At 43.8% G+C, this 23,475-nt stretch overlaps 4 protein-coding genes across 4 annotated transcripts; 2 read left to right on the top strand and 2 right to left on the bottom strand.

The window, feature by feature from the left end:
* The first annotated feature begins 8,237 nt into the window (after positions 1–8,237).
* LOC132207031 (histone H4) lies at positions 8,238–8,551 on the top strand. The gene has a single exon (XM_059642221.1). The coding sequence runs from the start codon at positions 8,238–8,240 to the stop codon at positions 8,547–8,549; it is 312 nt and encodes a 103-aa protein (XP_059498204.1). The 3' UTR covers positions 8,550–8,551.
* Positions 8,552–9,510: 959 nt separating this feature from the next.
* LOC132207001 (histone H3) lies at positions 9,511–9,921 on the top strand. Its single transcript, XM_059642174.1, has one exon. It carries the CDS (start codon positions 9,511–9,513, stop codon positions 9,919–9,921), a length of 411 nt encoding a protein of 136 aa, XP_059498157.1.
* Positions 9,922–10,726: 805 nt separating this feature from the next.
* On the bottom strand, positions 10,727–11,125 carry LOC132206910 (late histone H2A.2.2-like). Its single transcript, XM_059642008.1, has one exon. The coding sequence runs from the start codon at positions 11,117–11,119 to the stop codon at positions 10,727–10,729; it is 393 nt and encodes a 130-aa protein (XP_059497991.1). The 5' UTR covers positions 11,120–11,125.
* A 1,309-nt stretch (positions 11,126–12,434) lies between these two features.
* Positions 12,435–13,397, bottom strand: LOC132207025 (histone H2B 1/2-like). Its single transcript, XM_059642214.1, has one exon. It carries the CDS (start codon positions 13,391–13,393, stop codon positions 13,013–13,015), a length of 381 nt encoding a protein of 126 aa, XP_059498197.1. The 5' UTR covers positions 13,394–13,397; the 3' UTR covers positions 12,435–13,012.
* Positions 13,398–23,475: the final 10,078 nt, after the last annotated feature.

Below are 23,475 nucleotides of genomic sequence, written 5' to 3'. Positions count from 1 at the left end.
CTCAAAGTTCCTGGCACATCTTCCTTCCTAACATTGGTAGGCTAGAAGAGGTCAGACTGTTTCATACTGTTAAAAAAAAATCCTTAAGAATCCTCCGATCCTTCAGCCACTTCACTTCAATCAATGACCTCTGATTTTTGAACAGTTTCTCCAAGCAGGTTCCTCCTGTCCACTCTGTCTCTCCTTTTCACAGTTTTGTTTTCTATAATCAAGACACCCCTCAGCCTCCTGTATTCCAAGCAATATAACCACAACCTCTGCAAACTCTCCTCGCAGCTACAATCTCCAGCCCTGGCAACATTCTGGTAAATCTCCTCTGCATTCCCTCCACAGCAATTACATCCTTCCTGTAACGTGGTGACCAGAACTGCACACAATACTCCAGTTGCAGCCTCACCATTTCCGGATACAGTTTCACAGTTATATCCCTACGTTTGTATTCCATACCACTGTCAATGAAGGGGAACATTCTACATGCCTTGTTTACAATTCTAAATCCTTGTACTGCTACCTTTAGTGACCTGTGCACCTGCACGCCAAGATCTCTCACTTCATCTACCGCTCTCAACATATTCTCAATTATTTTTGATTCCATTTACTGTTGGAGCTTCCAAAGTGCATTATCTCGCACTTATCAGAGCTGAACTCCATCTGCCACTTTCCTGCCGACTCCATGAAACTATCTGTACCATTTTGCATCTTACAATTATCCTCTACACTACCCACTACATGGCCAAGTTTGTGTTGTCTGCAAACTTCTCAAATAAGGCCACCACATTCAAGTCCAAATCATCAATGTAGAAAACGGACAGCAGGGGTCCCAACACTGAGCCATGCTGAGCACCACTTGAAACAGCTTTCTATTCACAAAGGCAGCAATCAACCATTACATGTTGTTTCCTGTTACTGAGCCATCTTTGGACCCAATTCAACATATTGCCCTGTATCCCAGAGGCTTTTACTTTCTGGACCAGTCTACTGTGGCACTTTGTCAAATACCTCACTAAACTCCATACAGATGGCATCCAATGCACTTACCTCACACATTCACATCACAGAAACTGACAACTATAGACTGATAACTAAACTGATATATCCACATTGTAGAAACTGACGGAGACTGACTGATAAATATGTTTACATATTCACACAGAAGTAGTTAGTCACTGCCTATTTCTGCGATATAAATATGAGCTTATTTATCAATCTGTTTATATTAGTTTCTGCCATGTGAAATTTTGAGTGCAGTTATCAGTTATCTGTCAGTTTGTGTACTGTGCATATGAGAGTGCAGTAATTAATCTCTAGCTGTAAGCATCTGCTACTTCAAAACATGAGTATAATTATCAATCCTTACCTGTTAGGTCCTGCGATGTGAATGCATGACTGCTGTGATCAATCTATTCTTGTACTTGTGCTCTGTGAAATAGTGTTTTAAATTTGTCCCTGTCAGTCTGATATGTGAATGCATGAGTGTATTTACCACTCTGTCCCTGCCAGTTTCAGGTCTGGGAATATATAAATATAGTTGTCTATTTTTATCTGTCAGTTACTTCTTTGTCAATATGTGAATGATGTTAGCTGGAACTAACAGATAGCAATTGATATGTTAATATGTGAGTGCTGTTATGGATCTGTACCTGTCAGGTTCTGCTCTTTGAATATGAGTTCAGTGATCAATCTATGCCTATCAGTTTCTGCTCTGTCAATCTGGGAATAAAGTTATCAATATTTAATTGGCAAACACTTTTCTGTGAAAATGAATTTAGTGGTTCAAACGTACTGTTCAGATGATGTCAAATGAGCCTGGGAGTGATATTTTTATTCTGTCCATATCACTTTCTGTTATGTGCATATGTCAATGTCATTATTATTCTGCCCCTACCAGTTTCTGGTTTGTGAATGTGAGGATTTAGTTATTAATCTCTACCTGTCAGTTTCAGCTAAAAGAATGAGAGTTTCACTGCTGATTTCTGCCTGTCAGTTTCTGTTCTGTCCATGTGAGTTTAACATTCAGTCTATCCCTCTCAGACTGCTGTGTGAATACAGTTGTGTAGTTATCAATCTGTACACTTTCAGCCTCTGCTTGGTGAATATGTTTGTGTAATTCTCAGTCTATCACTTGCAGTTTCTGTTATGTCAATATATGAGTTTAGTTATCAGTGAATACCTGTCAGTTTCTTCTGTGTGAATATGTAAATGTCATTGTCAATCAGTACCTACGGCAGCAGATGAGTGTAGTTATTGGTCTATGCCTGTCAGTTTCTGCTCTGTGCATCGGTGAGTTAAGTTACCAATCTGTCCCCCATCAGTTATTTGAAACCAAGACTGTTAGAAACAATAATTCTGCTTTGGGAATGTGTGATTTTACCCATCAATTTCCACCTATAAGTTTCTGGCTTTGAATAGGCAAATGCATTTATCAATGTGTAACAGTCAGTTTTTATTCTGTGAATTTGTGTCTAACAACATTATTCTTGCTGTCAGTATCTGCAACATAAATGTTAGGCTGCATTTCCCCATCTCTCCAGTCAGATTTTGCTGTGTGAATGGCCAAGTCAAATTATCAGTCCATGCCTGTCAGTTTCTGTTATTTGAATGTGAATATGTGTTTCATCATCAATTTTCTTTTGTGTGTTTCTGGAATGTGAATGAGTCAGTGTAGGTATCAATCCGTATCTGTCAGTTTCTACTGTTGTGTATCAATGTGCCTTGATTCTCTTGCAGCCAGTAATATTCTCTGTGAATATGCAACACATTCTGACATAGCTAATAGGGCGTTGAGACTGGATTTTAATCTCTTCGGCATTTTGAGACTTCTTAGTTCGTTATCAGTTGGCAGGATCTAGGAGGGGTCATATAAATGGGGCTGGTTTCCTCTGAGAACCATTCTGAATCAACAAAACAATTTACTGTTTATGTGCTGAGTGTGGGTTTTATATACCGATTGTATCATATGCTGATTCTCTGTCTCAGTACGGGATTTGTTTTTTCAGGTTTCAGTAGTATCAATGAGACATTTAGATTCATTTTTTTTTGTATTGGAGATCGTTAGTGCTCTTTCTTAAAAATTTTGTTTTGCTCCTGTCTGGCTATTTCTATGTTACATTTTTAAACTAATACTCTATACAACAGAATATCATTTACTTCATCACCAGGATGAGAATCAAGATGAGGTGCAGCGTGGAAGCAGACCATTCAGCCCACTGTGCTTGCACTGGGACATTACATTCTGCACACTAGTTTCCAGTAATTGTTGGAATTGTGAACTTCTTCCACTCACTGCCAGTGTCTGTTAGTGCCAATTTGACATTAGTTCTCCAGTTATCAGCCTGCGAATAGCTGCAGTGCTAGCTTCGTGATGTCTGCAACCATCTCAGGTACAGTAGATATTCACTGACTCTGTATGACTGAGGGATTAATATTACACTGACATTTGTCCGTACCATGAGGACTAACATGATTGTGCTGCAGGGAAGGTTGACATGAACATCAAGCCCTTTGTAGAAAATTGAAACAAAAAATTCAAAGAGATACACAATGTTTCTTGCCAGACTGAAGAAAAAAAAAGAAATATTAACTCCTGTAAGGTGAAGAAATGATAAGGGTGAGGATAGCAGTTCCTCTTCAGCCTCAATACATTCATGGAAATAGAATGCTGGCTGATTGGGATTTTAAAAGTTGTTCATTGAAAAAAAAGGTGCAGACGCAATGGGCTGACGGGCCTTTCTCTTGTGCTGCAGAGTTCTGTAACTTGAGGGTGTTAGTGGAGATCATTTTGAGTCTATCATTTTCTATGATTTGCAGTGAACACAAAACAATTTAGTTGTTCCACATTGTAACATACACCTTCAGTCAGTCAGAGTGTGTGTGTGTGTGAGAGTGAGAGGAGGAGAGAATTATTCAAAGGATTAATTCTGTCCTTCTCAGTCACTGATAAACTTCATATAAACATGTTTCATCCACTTTAGTAACTCTTGTTGCACGGGTTCTTCCCATTTCTGTACTTAACATCTCACTGAGGTATGGCTGTTGAAACTATGTTACAGCATGATCTATTGTTTGTCTTGATTGTAACTTTGAAAATGCCCTTATAAAATGCAGATTTAATGCTGTTCCTGAGTGTCTATTTCGGATGACCAATCAGTCTATCCATCTTCAAAACTTGTGTCAACGTCAGTGGGCTACATACCTGCTGATTGTTAGCAGTAACTGGTCAGATTTGGCTTTGTACCGAGGAAATACAACATCATCCTGGTCCTTCAAGTATTTGCCTGGAGGAAGTCAATATACAGAAAGTCTGGCCGTATGGAACTAATCAACATAACATCAAGTTCATAATCATTGGGACGTGAGTTTGTTTTTAAAAGAAGAAAACGAGCAAAATGAACAGAACCAGAGGCTTTATTCCCTGTTCTCCAGATCTGCTCCTTTTCTGGGAATTCTCATGGTACTTTTTTTTCCTGAAATAATTCGAAATCAACTGAGTGAGAATCAGAAACTGAGCAACAACTGTACTTTCATACATGGGGCTATCCGAAGAAACAGGCATGCATACACAGTTCAATATCCAGCTCACAACACACTACCTGTGAAAAGGAAGAACAAAGGGCGCTATTTTAAATGTTTCAGGTGAGAAATGTAACCTGGGGACTCAAATACCTGTCCTTTTCAGGGTGATAACATGCCTCTAGTCTGTGTTTCCACTGTTCACGGCACTATGTCCAAAAACAGCGCGAAACTGAAGCCGAACAACGAATTTCCATCCCAGTTTAGAGGATGAACAGCACAAGACTGACCCCACAGCAGCTTCTTGCCGCTGTGTCTCCCTCCGCAGGCCCACACACAGCCCGAGAAAGGCCTCTCTCTCCCGCCTCCAGGCCGCTCACTCCAAGTTCCGGGACCAGTTCCTGCTCCGCTCCGCCTCTTACCAACAGCCCCCGGTTCTCCCTGAACTGAGCCCGAATCAATGCCGGTCTCGGAGCCCCCTCTGTGCCCCAGACTCACATCTCGATGCGCTGCTGGAAGGAGCCTGCTGTTCCCTTGCTCCCCTGGGCGCTGGTCTCTCCATTGCGGCCTGTTTCAAACAAACCTCTTCCACTCACTGAGTCAATGGCAGCGCTGGGGGAGGGCCTCACGCATGCGCTCCTCTGGGTTGTGTGTGACAAAGGGAAATGCAGGGTTGCAGGGAAAAGGCGGTGCGATGGGTCTGGGAGGGGATGCTCTTCAGTGGGTCGGTGTGGAATTTTAGTTGGGCTGAAGTATCTGTTTCCACATTGTAGGGATTCTATGGTGATTCTATGAAGCGTGCTGCAGATAAAGCGCATAATTGTGAACTATGTGCCAATGTTTTGTTCTGCTCATGTCACCTCCCTTACTGTTTTCATATAGAATAAAAGTTTGAGCATAATTTTGAATGCTCCTGTTTCCTCCCGCAGTCCAAAGGTGTGCAAGCTAGGTGGATTGGCTGTGCTAAATTGCCCGTGGTGCCCAGAGATGTTCAGGTTTGGTGGATTAGACATGAGAAATAAAGGGTAGGGGAATAGGTCTGGGTAGGGTGCTCATCAGGGGGCGATGAGGACTTGTTGGGCCAAATGGCCTGGAGCGGTTCTATGTGTGGCAGCATCTTCGAAGGAAAAAGGAACAAAATTAACATTCTGGGTCCAGTGACCTTTCCGCAGATTTGATGGTGGTTGGGAAAACGTCAGTTTATATGCAGATAAAAGGAGAGTGTGATGGGGTTTGGAATAAATGTTAGGATAAAGCCTAACAGAGAGAAGAACATTTGGACAGAGTTGATAACGATCAGACTGGGAGGTTGAATAGTAGTTTTTGGGAACTCTTAGTGGGTGGTGGATAATGGCAGGGTATGTGGTAACAAGGCCTTGTGAGGGGTAGAGGTTAGGCCCAAAAAATATTGATCTCGATACTGGGTCTGGAGGGCTGCAGAGTCCCCAAGTGGAAGATGAGGTATTGTTCTTCTAGCTTGTGTTGAGCTTCAATGGAACTCTACAGCAAGACAGAGACAGAGATGTTGGCCTGGAAACGGGGTGGTGCATTAAAGTGGCAGGCAACAGGAAGTTCAAGGTCTTTTTTGCAAGCAGAACATAGATGTTGTGCAAAATGATTACCCAGTCTATGCTTTGTTTCACAACTGGGTGTTTTAAGAGAATTTGGACAGTCCTTGTAACTGGGCAAGAATAATGCAGACATTTCAAAGAAAAAAAATGCCAGCTGTGGACATCACTGACTGGTCTGAGCATTGATTGACCCTCCTGAAATGCCCGTGAGAAGGTGGTAGTGAACTGCCTTCCTGAACCGTTGCAATCTCTGAGCTGTAGGTCGGCCCACATTGCCATTAGTAAGGGAATTGCAGGATTTTCACGGATTGACACAGACTGAACGGCCAATATACTTCCAAGTCAGGATGGTGAGTGTCTTGGAGAAGATCTTGCAGATCGTGCAGTTCCCATGAACCTGCTGCTGCTGTCTTTCAAGATGGAAGTAGTTGTGGGTTTGGTAGGTGCTATCTAATTTTATATTTGAGAGAGTGGATGTTTGTGAATGTGGTGCCAATTAAACAGGAGCAGCCTTTTCGTGGATAGTACCTTGCTTGCTGTGTGCAGTTGGAGCTGCACTAATACAGGTAATGGGGGCTACAGAGGGGAAACCTTTACACTCCTGACTTGAATGTTGGAGATTTTGGACAGGTTTGAGAAATCAGGAGGGAAGTTACTTGCTGCAGTATCCATAGCCTTTGCCCTGTTCTTGTAGCCAATGCATTTATCGGGTGAGTCCGGTTCAATTTGTCCTTCATGGTAGCTCCCAGGATGTTGACAGTGGAGGATACAATGATGCTGAGTCCCAAGTCAAAGAATGCCTTACTGCACGACTCTGTGACACAGTTTTACACTCACACACTGATCAGACTTGATATAGCCTCCATCCACCCTAACAGCAAGCTCTATCACTACAACCCCCGACTACAATCCCAAATCTCTCTGGTATTGTATAGGTTAACGTGAGTGATAGTGAACAGAATTGGACATGTTGCACTGACCCTGAGAACAATCCTCCTGTATTACAGTGGGGTCATCACTATTCCTTCTCCTCTCGGAAAGTCCGTCCGGGCACACACTCACCTTGACAGTGGTTAGCTACATACCCCCCATGCTGAGAAACTGCACCATCTGTGTGTCTCTGTTTAGTGGAGAACAGCTGATTTCCGGTTGGGATTGATTTTGTACTGTTCACTGTCAGAGCAGGAGGAGCAAATACAATTGAAAACATTGGAAACGCTCACTGAAGCGAAGGCCAAGCTGAAAACCGAAGTTACCAAGAAAGCAGCAAAGAAATGAACCTGGTATTGTATAGGTTAACGTGAGTGATAGTGAACAGAATTGGACATGTTGCACTGACCCTGAGAATGAACCACGTGGGGTGAGCCTGAGCCAGAGGCAGTCATTGAGGAATGTGACATGGCTGTGGAAAGTGAAATGGCTGGATGAAGGGTCTCGACCCAAAATGTCAGCTTTTGAGCTCCTAAGATGCTGCTTGGCCTGCTGTGTTCATCCAGCCCCACACTTTGTTATGATGGCTGTGGAAATGTCAGTTTCAGTTCCTGTCCATTTCTATTTCACATATTCAGGGAGACAGTAACACTGGCGCAGAAACCCCGCTTCACAACACAGTCCCCAAGAAATGATTTTGTCTGATTCACCGGGAGCAATGGAAACTGACTTTGTCGGATTCTACAGCATCTGCAGTTCCTGCTATCTGTGAAATGGAAGCTGACATGCTGTCTTCTGAAAGAAAGGCCAGGACATGGGCTTTTAATTGTTTCACAACTGCTTTTAAAATTGTATCAGTGATATCAGCTTTTGTGCTCCTGAGATGCTGCTTGGCCTGCTGTGTTCATCCAGCTTCACACTTTGTCATCTTGCTTTTAAAATATCCAGGTTTTATTATCTTTGAACATAAGTTTGAGTCTGCAGGTTTTCTGCCGGGCCTTGTGTTCACTGCCCTTGTGGAGAAAAGGTTTAGTTCCAGATCCAGTTGGGGGCGGCAGTAAGCTGGAGGCGGAGCTGGACATTTCTCTGTTTGTCACTCAGTTTTCTGCCCGGGCCGCCCATCACTCCCTGTCAGCTCTTTCTCAGTCAGGTCGGGGCGGACTGTATAAAAAAGGAAGGTGAGGCAGCTCCGCTCTCAGTCAGCAGCGATTGCAGTGAAGAGGCGTGATGTCTGGGAGAGGGAAAGGAGGCAAAGGCCTGGGAAAAGGCGGAGCGAAGAGGCACCGCAAAGTGCTCCGTGATAACATCCAGGGCATCACGAAACCAGCCATCCGGCGCCTGGCTCGCCGTGGCGGGGTCAAGCGCATCTCGGGCTTGATCTACGAGGAGACCCGCGGGGTGCTGAAGGTTTTCCTGGAGAATGTGATCAGGGATGCGGTGACCTACACTGAGCACGCCAAGCGCAAGACGGTGACTGCCATGGATGTGGTGTACGCTCTGAAACGCCAGGGCCGCACTCTGTATGGATTCGGCGGCTGAGCAAATCGTCCCTTTTCCAGCGAACCCAAAGGCTCTTTTCAGAGCCACCCAAACACTCCGATTGAGAGCGGAGACCTGAGGATGGGGAACCAGCACATAGGGCTGGTGCAGCGACATTTAATTTTGCATCAATCCTTCAGGAAATATATTAACTTCGTGTCCCGCGTTGCAAGAGAGAGAGCGCGATTGTTAAATTATACTGTCTGCAGTAACGTGTTTTATAATCAAGATATCCCTACACTACAGATAGAGGTTTCACGGCCAGTCGAGACGATACGGTTCTGCAGCTGGTTATGTCAGATACAGAAGGAGCGGCCGGCTCCGTCATGCGACCATGGCTGATCTGTTTCTCAACCCTAAATCTTTGATTCTCTTCCATGTGAATACCAGTCTATCAGTAATAACACCAGCTGTCCAGACCATGAATAATAATTTGCTCTGTCCGTAATTTTGGGCCCAGGCGCTAATGATACATATTACAGTGTTTGTACTTCATTGACGCTCCCAGGAATGATAATTTGTTCAGTTTTGATTCTGGTAGCCGTGCCGAGGTTTCAGTGGCGTGTTCATTCCACCTGCCTGTTAGAGATGCGTCAGGAAATGATTCAGAGCCCTCTCCGCGCTGACTGCAAGTTAGGTTCACAAGAAAATTTTGTAAAGCATAAGATATAATCTTAGGCGCAGGCGCATGGGACTTTTTAATATTTTGTAAGGTCAGGCTGAAATCGGCGGGCGATTTGAAATTGACCAACTGTCATTTCAAGTTAACCAATCAGCCTCCAATAATAATTTAACTGCCTTTTCTGTCCTTCAGTGGCTGTTTCTCGGGGATTTGAGGGACGGGACTGTATCCAATCCCAGCACTAGGGCGGGCTCTCCATTCCCTTAAATAGGCAGCGCCGCAGCACGATCAGCATTGATAACAGCAGCCTGTGTGTGTGTTGTAGAGAGTTGAAGAGGAATGGCTAGGACCAAGCAGACAGCGCGCAAATCCACCGGAGGAAAAGCTCCCCGCAAGCAGCTGGCGACCAAAGCGGCCCGCAAGAGCGCTCCGGCCACGGGCGGAGTGAAGAAGCCTCATCGCTACAGGCCCGGCACGGTGGCTCTGCGGGAGATCCGCCGCTACCAGAAATCCACCGAGCTGCTGATCCGCAAACTGCCGTTCCAGCGCCTGGTGCGGGAGATCGCTCAGGACTTCAAGACCGACCTGCGCTTCCAGAGCTCGGCCGTGATGGCCCTGCAGGAGGCCAGCGAGGCTTACCTGGTGGGGCTGTTTGAGGACACCAACCTGTGTGCCATCCACGCCAAGCGGGTCACCATCATGCCCAAAGACATCCAGCTGGCGCGGCGGATCCGCGGGGAGCGCGCCTAAACGGAGCGTGCCCGGCCCTGTACATTCACCCCGAGAAACACAACGGCTCTTTTCAGAGCCACTAAACTGTCCCGAGAGAGCAGCAATCGTCAGGCACTGGACTTTAGTTAATGTCAACACACAGCATGCTATTGATGTCTCAATGCAACAGGAGTTACAGAAAATGAATGGGTCTGGGATGCACGAATTGATATTGAAGACGAGGCAACTCGGGACGATCAGGTTTATAAATTTTCAGTAATCACAACAAATTCAAGTACTGCATTCCACCCTTTATAATTGGTACATTTCCAATTGAACCGCCTGTGTGGGAATTGCTTCCCGTGGCGTTTCCCCAGCTGTAACTGAACTTGCCGGAGAAGGAGGGTGGGAAACAATCGCCAATTTCAAAACCCGCCACATTAAACAAATGATTTTTGTAGTTTTGGCCATGCAATCGAAATTTTGCCCAATCTCCCACAAGTGTATTCGATCCTCTGAGGATGGTCGGTTCTGTCTCGCATGGCATCTTTCTGGGGCCGAGCTATTCCATGTCTCATGTTCCCTGGATGGGGATACCGTTTTGAGTCACTATTTAAAGTCGCAGTCGCTGTCCCTGCAGCAAACCCTCCAACTTTATTCGTCCCGTTCTAGTTTTATCACTGTTAAAGCGAGAGCAAAAGGGATTATGTTTGCGCGTTTAGAGGACCGGGTTTGCACATAAAATGAAAATTAGTTAACCAGCAGTGAAAGTCTAGCTGCTTTTCACTGATGTTGTGGGTGGCTCTGAAAAGAGCCTTTGGGTTGTCAGATTCAATAAGTGTCTTCACTTTTTAGTGGCGCCCCCAGCGGCGGTTTTCTTTGGCAGCAGCACGGCCTGGATATTAGGCAGCACCCCGCCCTGAGCGATGGTCACCCCTCCAAGCAGCTTGTTGAGCTCCTCGTCGTTGCGCACGGCCAGCTGGAGGTGCCTGGGGATGATGCGGGTCTTCTTGTTGTCGCGGGCCGCGTTACCGGCCAGCTCCAGGATTTCAGCCGTCAGGTACTCGAGCACCGCAGCCAGATAGACCGGCGCTCCGGCACCCACACGCTCAGCATAGTTACCCTTTCTCAGGAGCCTGTGAACACGGCCCACCGGGAACTGCAGCCCAGCCCGGGACGACCGGGACTTCGCCTTCGACCGAGCTTTACCGCCACCGCCCTTTCCTCTCCCAGACATCGCCACAGTCTCAAACACTTTCACAGAAAATACTGCAATGCGGCCACATCGCGCCCTCTTATACCTTCGGGAGGAATGGGGGTGCGGCCATTGCTGATTGGTCACATTGTTCAGTATCTCCTAATGTCGTTTTAATGCCCAATCAGATATCTGCTTCCCTCACCAATCCGGAGAGAGGCCGGAAAATCCCGGCGCCAAATCATCAACCGCTTTCTTTCAAACTGGAGAAGCCCGCCAATAATTTCGAAATGGGTAGAAGTTTTACAAAGAAGAATGCGTTCTTACTTCAGATAACTTACTTTTAGAATACACCTATATACGTCACACCATCTCTCTCTGATTTCCCGGCCTAGTTGAAACCAACTATTTTTGATCTTGAATTCCCCCCACCCCGCGAAAAAACTTAACATTAAGCGGAAGGGGGAATGAAAAGCCCGCCGAAAGTTATTCTCTGCACAGATTGAATTTAATTCACATCTACACCCGGATATAATAATCAAAGTATCACACAACTGTTTCTTTCTCGTTGAACTCAATACTGCTTTAAACAATATTTTACAATCGCTCTCCCTATTGCACAAGATCAACAATATTTCCACTTCTGCGATGCCAGTCCGGCAGCTGTTCTGCTTTCCTCTCGGTTCACTTGGAAATTTTCCCGCCGACCGCAGAAAGCCTCATTTATAGCTTTCTGCAAAACCGGATAGAACCCGCGGGGAGATTTGAAAATAAAACAAAATTCCTCTGCGTGGAAACCGTAGGAAAATACCGGCGCCAAATCATCAACCGTTTTCTGTCCGATTTGAAAAGCCCGCCAATATGGGCAATACGAGGAAGAGGTTTTACAAGGATTTTTGCGTTTATGCTTACGATTTAATTTCCTTTCAGTTAAAAATGTTCACTTCACATAATCTCTCTCTGTCACTCCCTAAGCAACACCGTTTTCAGAAAACATTGTAAAATAGCCCTCAGTTATTGTGCTGGATCAGTCTTTCCGGACGGTCTCGGTTTATTTTGAAAGCCTCTCACCGACAGCAGAAAGCCCCACACACTGCAAACTGAAAAAAAAAATCGGATAAATTCCCTGACAGATTTGGAAATTGAAAAAGGAATCGCGCGGAATTTCTCTTAATGGGACTCAAATAAGAGATCATAATTTTTCCTTGCCACGGGTGAAATCCAGCGTTCATACCCCCATTGGGACAAATTTGAAAAACCCTCCAACATGTAGGATATAGCGGGAAAAGTTTCACAAAGAGGAATAAACAGTTTAATTTTTCTTTGAATTTAATTCAATTTCACATTACAAGTGCACGCTGATGTATTTATAAAAACTTACACAACGTTTTTCGGGGTGAACGGGTTAAAACTTGAAACAATAGTTTGAAGTTGCCCTCCCATATTGTCCTTGAACACAGTTTCACACTTGCGACTGCAATCCTGGCTCTGGCTTTATCTCAGCTCATTTTGAAAGCCTCTCACCGACAGCTGAAATCCTCAATGACAAGTATCCCCCAACATCTGTTCGTGGGACTCGAGCAGTTAGTTTTCTTTCCAGGGGGTGAAATTCCTGATCAAGGGGTAAATAATAACTGGAACACATAGGAGTTGTTGAAAAAAAAATGACTGACTGACGATGAATGTGCTTTCTGTACAGGGAGGGAGGAGAGACTGGGTCGGAAGGCAACCGAAACTAACCGACAGAGGGACAGGGACCGCACGGTAATGTTTAGAACGTTTGTGTAAACAAAGATAAAGATTAGAGACATTAATTATAGATACCGAGAATCATTTACAAACGAAAAATGGTTCAACTGCTTCATTGAAATTGTGGGTGGCTCTGAAAAGAGCCGTTGGGTTTTGGATGTGTTTTTCTCAGCACAATGTGGGGTCTCACTTGGAGCTGGTGTACTTGGTCACCGCCTTTGTACCCTCCGACACGGCGTGCTTGGCCAGCTCCCCGGGCAGCAGCAGCCGCACCGCGGTCTGGATCTCCCGGGAGCTGATGGTGCTGCGCTTGTTGTAATGGGCCAGGCGGGAAGCCTCCCCCGCGATACGCTCGAAAATATCCTTGACGAACGAGTTCATGATGCTCATCGCCTTGGAGGAGATGCCGGTGTCGGGGTGAACCTGCTTCATCACTTTATAGATGTAGATGGCGTAACTTTCTTTCCTGGATCGTTTCTTTGTCTTGCCGCCTTTCCCCGGCGCCTTCTTGATGATTTTCTTGGCGCCCTTCTTCGAAGTTGCCTGCGCTTTCTTCTCATCCGGCATCGTGTCGGTCGCTTTCAGATACAATAAACGGAAGCAGGCTCGGAGCTCGCTTTTTATAGCCTGACCGCGTCAGCAATGCTCATGAGGGATGGGGGAAAAGTCTTGTTTCTGATTGGGTAGTTTACAAGAATGTCAGACCATGCGATTAGCCTTTCTGTGATTGGTTAGTGTGAAACACAAAGTGGATCTGTTCGGATCTACAACGAAATGTGAAACACAAACCGAAATTTTGTACACGGACCAAATTCCTAGCTCCTTGCAGTTGAACTTGTTCCTGTCATCCACTAACATTTTGAACACTACCTCCGAGATTTTAATTGTGACAGGGTGTTTTATTCTGCTCATAGTAATCTTTTGTGAGTGAAATGTTACCTTGTTTCATCACTAGCTGAGATTTCCTTATTAGGCTGTGGGCAGGATTGTATTGTTCAGACATTCGGGTTTATTGAGGGACACTTTGCCGAATATCTGTCAGTCTCTGCATTATGAGAATGGGAGTGCAGTTCTCGATCTGTCCCTGTCTGTTTAGGCAGTATGAATGATGATTATTCTCTCATAAATCAGTCCCCGTCATACAGTCCGAGAGATGTACAGGGTCCACCTCGTCCATGGAGAGCACATATCCGAGATTAATCTAGTTCCATTTACTAGCATTTGGTCCATATCCCACGAAACACTTCCTATTCATATACTCATCCACATGCCTTTAAAACGTTGTAGTTGTAAGAGCCTCCAGCACTTCTTTTGGCATTCAACCCATTCACACACCACTCTGTGTGCAAATATTGCACACCTTTGGTTCATTTTAAGACTTTCCCAGTCACTTAAACCCATGCCCTCTCATTTTGCATTCTTCTATCCTGGGGAAAAGATCTTGATTATGCACCCTTTCCACACCACTAAATTTTATAAACACAGCCTCCAACACTCCGGGCACGGTTTCATCAAGGGGAAGTCATGCCTGGCAAATCTGCTTAAATCCTTTAAGGAAGTAACAAGCAGGGTAGACCAAGGAGAGCCAATGGATGTTATCTACCTGGGCTTCGAAAAGCCCCTTGGCAAGCTGCCGCACAGGAGGCTGTTGAGTAACATAAGGGCCCATGGTGCGAGCATGGATAGAAGATTGGCTGCCTGGCAGAAAGCAGAGAGTGGGGATAAAAGGCATGCTTTATACATTAATGATCTGGATGAAGGAACTGTTTGCATTCTGACTACATTTGCAGATGATACAACAATAGGTAGAGTGACAGGTAGTATTGAGGTGCTGAGGCTGCACTATGAAATGGACAGGTTAGGTGAGTGGGCAAAGAAGTGGTAGATGGAGTACAATGTGGGAAAGTGTGAGGTCATGCACTTGGGTAAGGAGAATAAAAGCATGAGAGATAATGATAACTGCAGATGCTGGAGAATCCGAGATTAAAAAAAAAGTGTGGAGCTGGATGAACACAGCAGGCCAAACAGCATCTCAGGAGCACAAAAGCTGACGTTTCGGGCCGAGACCCTTGATCAGAAATGTGGGAGGGGGAAGAGGGCTCTGAAATAAATAGGGACAGACTGGGAGGTGGATCAAAGATGGATAGAGGAGGAGGTAGGTGGAGGGGAATCTAGAGTTGCAGTGGTGTAGAGATCCCCTGAGGTTTGTCCAGATTCTCCAGCATCTGCAGTCACCATTATCTCTGATACAATTTTAACTTCACTGCAAAGCGTCTTCCAGGGATGCCTGACCTGAAGAAGTTACCATCCTCCCTCCAGAATAAAAGCATAGACTCTTTTCTAAATGGGCAGAAAATTCAGAAGTCTTGCGTACAAAGAGACTTGGGAGTTCAACTCCAGGAATCTCTCACGGTAAACTCACAGTTTGAGTCAGTAGTCAGGAAGGCAACTGCAATACTGGCATTTATTTTGCCAGGACTTCAAGGCAGAGATTGACAAATTCTTGATCTCACAAGGAATCAAGGGCTACAGGGAGAGTGCAGGGAAGTGGAGTTGAAATGCCCAGCCTTGATTTAAATGGTGGAATGGGCTTGATGGGCCGAATGGCCTTACTTCCACTCCTATGACTTATGGTCTTGAAGACGTTTAAAAAAAAAAGGATGTGCTTATGAGGCTTTGGAAGACTCGAGTCAGGCCACATTTGAAGTAGCATGTGCAGTTTTGGGCCCCATATCTCAGGAAGGATGTCCTGCCCCTGGAGCAGGTTCAGAGGAGGTTCACGGGAATGGTCCCAGGAATGAAAAGCTGAACATATGAGCAATGTTGAGGATTCTGGGACTGTACTCTTTGGAGTTTAGAAGGATGATAATCAAAACTTAGACTACTGAATGCCTGGACAGAGTGGATGTTGGGAAGATCCTTCCATTGGTAGGAGAGACTAGGACCCAAGGGCACAGCCTTCAAGTAAAGGGAAGACATTTTAGAACAGAGATAAGGAGAAACTTCTTCAGCCAGAGAGTGCTGAATCAATGGAATTCACTGCCACAGAAGGCTGTGGAGGCCGGGTTATTGTGTACATTTAAGGGTGAGATAGATAGGTTTTTGATTATCAAGGGGATCAAGGTTATGGGGAGAAGGCAGGAGAATTGGCTAAAGGAACGTCTCAGTCATGATTGAATGGCGGAGCAGACTTGATGGGCCAAATAGCCTGATTTCGGCTCCTATGTCTTATGGTCATATAGTAATACAGTACGGACACAGGCCCTTGCACCCAAACTGGTTCATGATGACTGTGGTGCCCACTCAGCTAGATCCAACTGCCCACATTATATCCCTCTACATCCTTCCTATCCATGTACATGTTCATTTTTTTTTAAGTGTTGATATTGTGCCTGCCTCAACAACTTTCTCTGGCAGCTGATTCCACATGTGCTCCACTCTCTCTGTGAAGTTGGCACCCCTCAGGTCCTTCTTAAATTCTTGCCCCCTCTCACCTGAAACCTGTGCCCTCTAGTTTTCAATTCCCCATCTGTGGGGGAAAAAAAACAAACACGATATGCATTTATCCGACCTATGGTGCTCATGATTTTATACATCTGAATAAGGTCACACTTCATTCTCCTACGGTCCAAGAAATAAAGTCCTACCCTGGCCAACATCTCACCATAACTCAGGACCACTAGTCCTGCATAAATTTTCTTTGAACGCTTTCTAGTTGAACTCGGTCTTTTTTACAACAGGGTGACCAAAACTGTACACAATACTCCATGTCTATTCAAAATGCCTCGATCAATGAAGGCCAGCATGCTGAATTCCTTCTTCAGCACCCTATCCACCTGTGACACTGCTTTAAACATACGACGTACCTGTACTCCTTGGACCCTCTGTACCACATCACTACTCAGGACGTTACCATTTGCTGTAAAAGGCTTACTGTAGTTTGACATTCCAAAGTACAACACCTCACACTTATCTCCATTGAATTGCATTTTCCCATCCTTAGCCCACTTCCCCGTCTGATTAAGATCCCTCTGTAATTTTCGATAACCTTCCCCACTATGAACGATACTGCCTAACATTGCATCATCTGTAAACTTACGAATCATGCTTTGCACATTCACATCCAGATCATTTATGTCAATAACAAATAACAAAGGTCCCAGCACCAATCCCTGTGGCACACCACAAGTCACAGGCCTCCAGTCCGAGAAAGAATCTTCAACTGTCACCCTCTGCTTTGTACCATCAAGCCAATTTTGAATCCAATGAGCTAGCTTTCCCTGTTCAAGTGAGCCACAACACACTGCAGCATCCCGGAGTTTCATAAAGCCAAGGAAGAACACTGATAGTGTCTTTAGAAATGACAGTTACCCAAAATGCATTGTTCGCAGATGCCACACAACTGATGACAACAGGAAGACACAACACATCCAGTGATAGTAGTCATCAGACTATGCACTGAGGGTGTGAAATAACCACCAGGTTACACTACCACGTAAGAATCATGATAGCCCACGAAGTGACAGCCGCTGTTGAGAATGAAGGATCCAACATTCACAATTAGCAGAACCAATGCGATTTACAAGATACCATGCAAATACTGCCACAAACCTTACCCAAGGCAAACCGGTAGGAAACCCGCCATCAGGATTCATGGACATCAACTCGCTGCCAAAAGTCATGGCCAACTATCACTCACCTTAATGCACATGGATAAAGAGGGACACCTGTTTGACTGGGACAACGTAGCCATCAGAGGACATCCCAAACAAAGACATGCACGAGAGTTCAAACTAGAACTCCATTAACAAACATGTCCAGCTGGACACCACACACCAACCACTAAGAAACCAATCTGGAAGTAATGCTCACCACCCCAGCAAAGTGAGGCACATAAATAGCAAGAAGGACAGAATACCAACGTTTCATTCACGGTGCACTGATGATGTTATGTCGTATGGTGATGAAATGTCTGTGAACAAACTTACAAGCTCAGTGAGCAAGTCAACAGCATCGTATTTAATGAACTGACCCTGACATTTCCTGCAAGGCAAGCGTGAAAGTAATTATCAACATGTATCTGTCAATTTCCGCAATTTAACTGTCACTGTGATCAAACTCTGTCAGTTTCCGCTTGGTGGCCATGTGAGTACAGTTATCAATAAGGACGTTTCAGATTCCGCTCTGTGAATGAGAGTAATTATCAAACTGTACATGTCAGTCAGTTTATGCTGTGTGTAACTGGGAAGGCTGATTCCAGCATCTGCAGTTCTTGCTATGTCCAAGGTTGTTATCAATCTGTTCCTGTCAAGTTCGTCCATTTGGATATGTGCATGAAAGCAACATGCACCTATCATTTGCTTCTCTGTCAATTTGAGCGTCCAGTTACCAAGATGTACCTGTGAGAACCTACTCTGAATATTTGAGTACAGTCAGCAATCCGTGCATGTCTCTCTGTGGATTTGTGATTGCAGTTTTAAGTTTGTAGCTGTCACTTGATGCTCTGTGAAATTGGGAGTGTTATCATCAATATATTCCTGCCAGTTTCAGTCTCTGTGAAAGCGAGTACATCAATGAATATATGCATGATAGTTTCTATTATGTGACTATGTGAACATTTTTAATCAACCTTTTACTTGCAGTTTCTGAAGTATCAATATGGTCAAATACTATTTTTTTCGTCTGACCCTACAATACGAATGTGTGAGGTTAGGTATCCATGCGTACTGGTCACTTTCTACTCCTTAAAGTGGATTAGGTTTCAGGCAGCCAAAAATATTATCCGTGGAAGCGTGATTCATTATGTGGAGTTGATATCAGAATAATTCTATGCAGATTTTCTTCAAGTCCTGAGGGTATACTTTGGATAAGGATTCAGTCTACCCATCTTCAAAAATGGTGTAAATGTCAATGGGTTATGTTAGGTGAAATCTGTTTGAACTGGGTATTTTGAATGGAGAGAGAAGCAAAATAAAGTGGCATTCCTCCGTGTTGTTTTATTGTCGGTTTGAACGTGTCTGACTGGAAATTAAAGTTCAATGGTGTCTGACTCAATCTGCTCTGTGACTGTGGAAAGGACGTTCTCTGCTGTGACAGTGGGAACATACCTGCTGTTTGTTAGGACGAGCTGGTCACAATTGGCTTTGTACTGAAGAAATGATACATTGCCTTGTTCCTTCAAGCGTTTGTCTGCAGGAAGGAAAAAACAGATAGCTCCTGTAAACCGTCATCAGATGGGTTTGAAAACATTTAACTGATCAATTCAACATTTCACTAATAAACATTCAGATATTTAAATTATCACCAGGAATTCTAACAGAACTGTGGGCCTGATTGCACTCTTGCCCTGAGCTGCACTACATTTGATCAATTTTGAAAAATTCAACTCTGAGTGATGCACAGAAAGTAACCAACCCCCGTACAGCTCCATGACTGGAACTACCTAATGCAAGCTTGTCTGTGCATATGAGTTTAGTTACTGATCCATTCATGTCATTTCATTCATCTCAATCTCTACATTTTTATAATGTGTGCATACATTTATCAAATCATGACAACTTCAAACACACATGCCTGACAAATGAGAAAAACCAAGGAACTGCAGATGCTGGAAATCAGCAACAAAAGTAGAAATTGCTGCAAAATCTCAGCAAGTCTATCAGCATATGAGTATGGAAATGAATGTTCTGAAGTTGAACCTCTGTTCTGAGGAAGTGTGACGGGACCTGTAATATTACTTGCTTTGTTTCCACGTGGATGGACTGACAGGTACAGGTACTGACTGACTCAGAACTAGTTCAAAATACAGACATCATAACTAAAGATGTGATCCAAGGACTAACAGCTATGGAGTTCCATTTAAACTCCAGCAACAGATACATGATCTATACAAAATGATTATCACTCACACATATCTAGTCATAGACAACAACAGCACAGCAAACAGTCCTGTCTCTCCAAGCCAGCAATGATAGAAACAACAAGCCAATAATTACATCCATTCAGCCAGCATTCAATTTCCATAAATGTATCACGGTGGCAGGGGAACTACCATCTCCACCTTTATCGCAGGATTGTTCTCAAATTCTTCATCTTGTGGAACTAGAATTTTTTTGTTCTGTTGTACGCTAGAAGATTTTATAATCATGGACATTTATTTAAAAAAATAATAATTTAAATCGTAACTGGCTCTCCACTTCACATGAAACATTTAAAATGCTCAGTTTTCGAATGCAGGAAGATTGAAGGATCAATGGAGTGTGGCTGTCCATCTTGTTCCATAACAACGGTTCTTTTCAAAAAAAAATCTCATTATCTAAAACCTGGGTACTCACCCAATGGTCCTCAGTGTTAAATTTTAGTTTCCAAATTCTTCACAAAATAATTTGGCTCTCCTCTTTTGATGGTCTGTCACATATGGACCAAGTTCTGAAGGATAATAGAATGAAACCTGCAGGGCTATGGGATGTGTGCAGGAAGGTGTGATTGTGATGCCCATCTGGGGGTGTTTGGGTCAGCATGGACATGATGCACCAAATGACCTCCTTCTGTTCTGTACCATTTTTACAATGATTGATTGGTCTAGACCAATGTTTCCCTGTCAGTCTCTGCTGTGTAATACAGAAGTAATTTGCCAAAGATTTAGAGGGACACATTGATAACTACACTCACACATTCAACAGGTAGCAACTGACATGCATGGATCAGTAACTAAACACATATGCACAGACAAGCTTGCATTAGGTAGTTCTAGTCATGGAGCTGTACGGGTGTTGGTTACTTTCTGTGCATCACTCAATTAGAGTTGAAGTTTTTAAAATTGATCAAATGTAGTGCAGCTCAGGGCAAGAGTGCAATCAGGCCCACAGTTCTGTTAGAATTCCTGGTGATAATCTAAATATCTGAATGCTTATTAGCTAGATGTTGAATTGATCAGTTAAATGTTTTCAAACCCATCTGATGACGGTTTACAGGAGCTGTTTTTTTTTTGTGTCAGTTTTTGCTGCATGCCAGCATGAGCATATTTACCAATCTGTAACTTTCAGTTTCTCCCGTGTGTATCTGACAGTGTAGTTATAAATCTGTTATAACAAGGCACAGAGCTGGATGAACACAGCATGCTAAGCAGCATCAGAGGAACAGGAAAGCTGATGTTTCGGGCCTGGGCCCTTCTTCAGAAAGTTGTAGAGGTGTGAATACATTTATCATAGTTTGCCCGTCAGTTTCAGGGGTGTGTGTGTGTGTGTGTCAATGAATGAAGTTGTCAATCTGTCCCTGTCAGTATCTGAAATCAGAATATTCAAATGTGTTTGTGTAATTGTCAGTCTATCCCTGATACATTCATGGAGCAGAAACTGAGGTTTTGTTTTCAATATATTCCTGTCAGTTTCTGCTTGGGGAATGTGTGAGCATTTTTATAAACCTGTACCTAGCAGTTTCTGTATCATCAAGACAGGAATTTAGTTATTAATCTGTACCTGTTAACTTTGGTTTTGTGAAGAACTGGGTGTAGCTATTGATCTGTATTTGTCAGTAGCTGCTCGTGAAGATGTGATTGTAATTATCAAACTGTCCCTCTCAGTTTCTGCTGTGTCATATGTGAGTTTAGTTGTCAATCAATACCCATCCATTCCTGCGTCATGAATGTGGAAGTGCATTGCAAAAAAAATGTCAAATTTCTGTGAATGTGCAAATATAGATCACAATCTCTACATTTTCATAATGTGTGCATATATTTATCAATCTGTACCTGTCAGTTATTTTGCATTCTGAATGTGTGCATAATTGTCATTGTCCCTGTCGTTTTCTGATACGTGAAGACAAGAGTGTAGTTATCGATATACAAAGAATAAAGAGAACAAAGAAAATTACAGCACAGAAAAATACCCTTCCGCCCTCCAAGCCTGTGCCGATCGAGATCCTCTGTCTAACCTGTCATCTATTTTCTAAGGGTCTGTGTCCCTTTGCTCCCTGCCCATCCAGATACCTGTCCAAATAGATCTCAAAAAATGCTAATGTGTCTGCATCTACTACCTCCACTGGCAACGCATTCGAGGCACCCGTCACCCTCTGTATAAAGAACTTTCCACACATATCTCCCTTTACCTTTCATCCTCTCACTTTGAACTCAGGACCCATAGTAATTGAGTCCCCCACACTGGGAAAAAGCTTCTTGCTATCCACCCTGTCTATATCCCTCATGATTTTGTAGACCTCATTCAGATCCCCGCCTCACTCTCCGTCTTTCTAATGAAAATAATCCTCATCTACTCAACCTCTCTTCATAGCCAGCACCCTCCATACCAGGCAACATCCTGGTAAACCTCCCCTGCACCCTCTCCAAACAGTCCACATCCTGTTGGTGATGTGGCGACCAGAACTGTACACAGTATTCTAAATGTGGCCGAACTAATGTCTGATACAACTGTAACATGACCTGCCAACTCTTGTACTCAATACCCCGTCCGATGAAGGAAAGCATGCCATATGCCTTCTTGACCACACTATTGACCTGCGTTGCCACCTTCAGGGAACAAAGGACTTAAACACCCAGATCTCTCTGTTCATCAATTTTCCCTAGGACTCTTCCATTTACTGTATAGTACACCCTTGAATTAAATCTTCCAAAATGCATCACCTCGCATTTGCACGGATTGAACTCCATCTGCCCAACTCTCCAGTCTATTTATATTCTGCTGTCATCTCTGACAGTCCCCTTCACTATCTGCTACTCCACCAATCTTAATGTCATCTGCAAACTTGCTGCACAGACCACCTACACCTTCCTCCAGATCATTTATGTATATCACAAACAACAGTGGTCCCAGCACAGATCCCTGTGGAACACGACCGGTCACAGGTCTCCATTTTGAGAAACTCCCTTCTACTACTACTCTCTGCCTCAATGATATGTGATTGTCACTTTCTTCTCTCTGGCTGAGACAGTATTTTCTCTCATTTCTGCCAGTCAGATCCTGCCCTGTAAATCTGAGAAACTAATTATTAAGCTATACCTGTCGCTATCTGATTTGTAAATGCATTTATCATTCTCTCCCTGTCAAGTTTCTGCTGTGTAAATGTGCAAGTGAAGTTATCGATCTGTGACTGTCAGTTTCAGCTGAATATTGCTCTTTCAACATCTGCAGGTTTTCTTTGATGTTCAAATATCTGCTCATTAACATGAATAAGATTTTATCTGCAGCTATGTAAGGTGCTGTAAGTGAAACCGTCAGTGTTTATACCATTCGCTAACTCTAGCAGTGCGGCTGAAGTTTGAGTATGTTCCACAATATTCATTCTATGGTACAGTTTAAGTTTTATTCTAATATTGGTCAGTCTCTGGTTTGAATGTGTTGAGTTTAATGTGCACATTTTTGTTGCAAGTTCACTGTACGAATCATTCTTAATTGTAAGTCAAAAAACTTGGTATCTGCTTGAACATATGTTATTTTCTGCCTGTTTTCAGGTCAATATTTAATTTCCTTCAGGTAGATTTAAAACTTTATATTCGGCAGTGGGTTCTGCTATTCAGTTTGTGGGGTAAACAAATTCAATGGCAATGTAGGTTTCAATCTGTCACTTGTCCTGATATGCAATTCCTCCAGTTTGTACAAAAGGAAAAAAAAACTTTAGTTACCTCTCTCAGTCTA

Source organism: Stegostoma tigrinum, chromosome 44 (genome assembly GCF_030684315.1).
Source record: "Stegostoma tigrinum isolate sSteTig4 chromosome 44, sSteTig4.hap1, whole genome shotgun sequence".
In the NCBI taxonomy this organism is placed as follows: domain Eukaryota; kingdom Metazoa; phylum Chordata; class Chondrichthyes; order Orectolobiformes; family Stegostomatidae; genus Stegostoma; species Stegostoma tigrinum.
The sequence above is the reverse complement of the archived record's forward strand: the minus strand, read 5'-3'. Positions and strand labels throughout refer to the sequence as shown.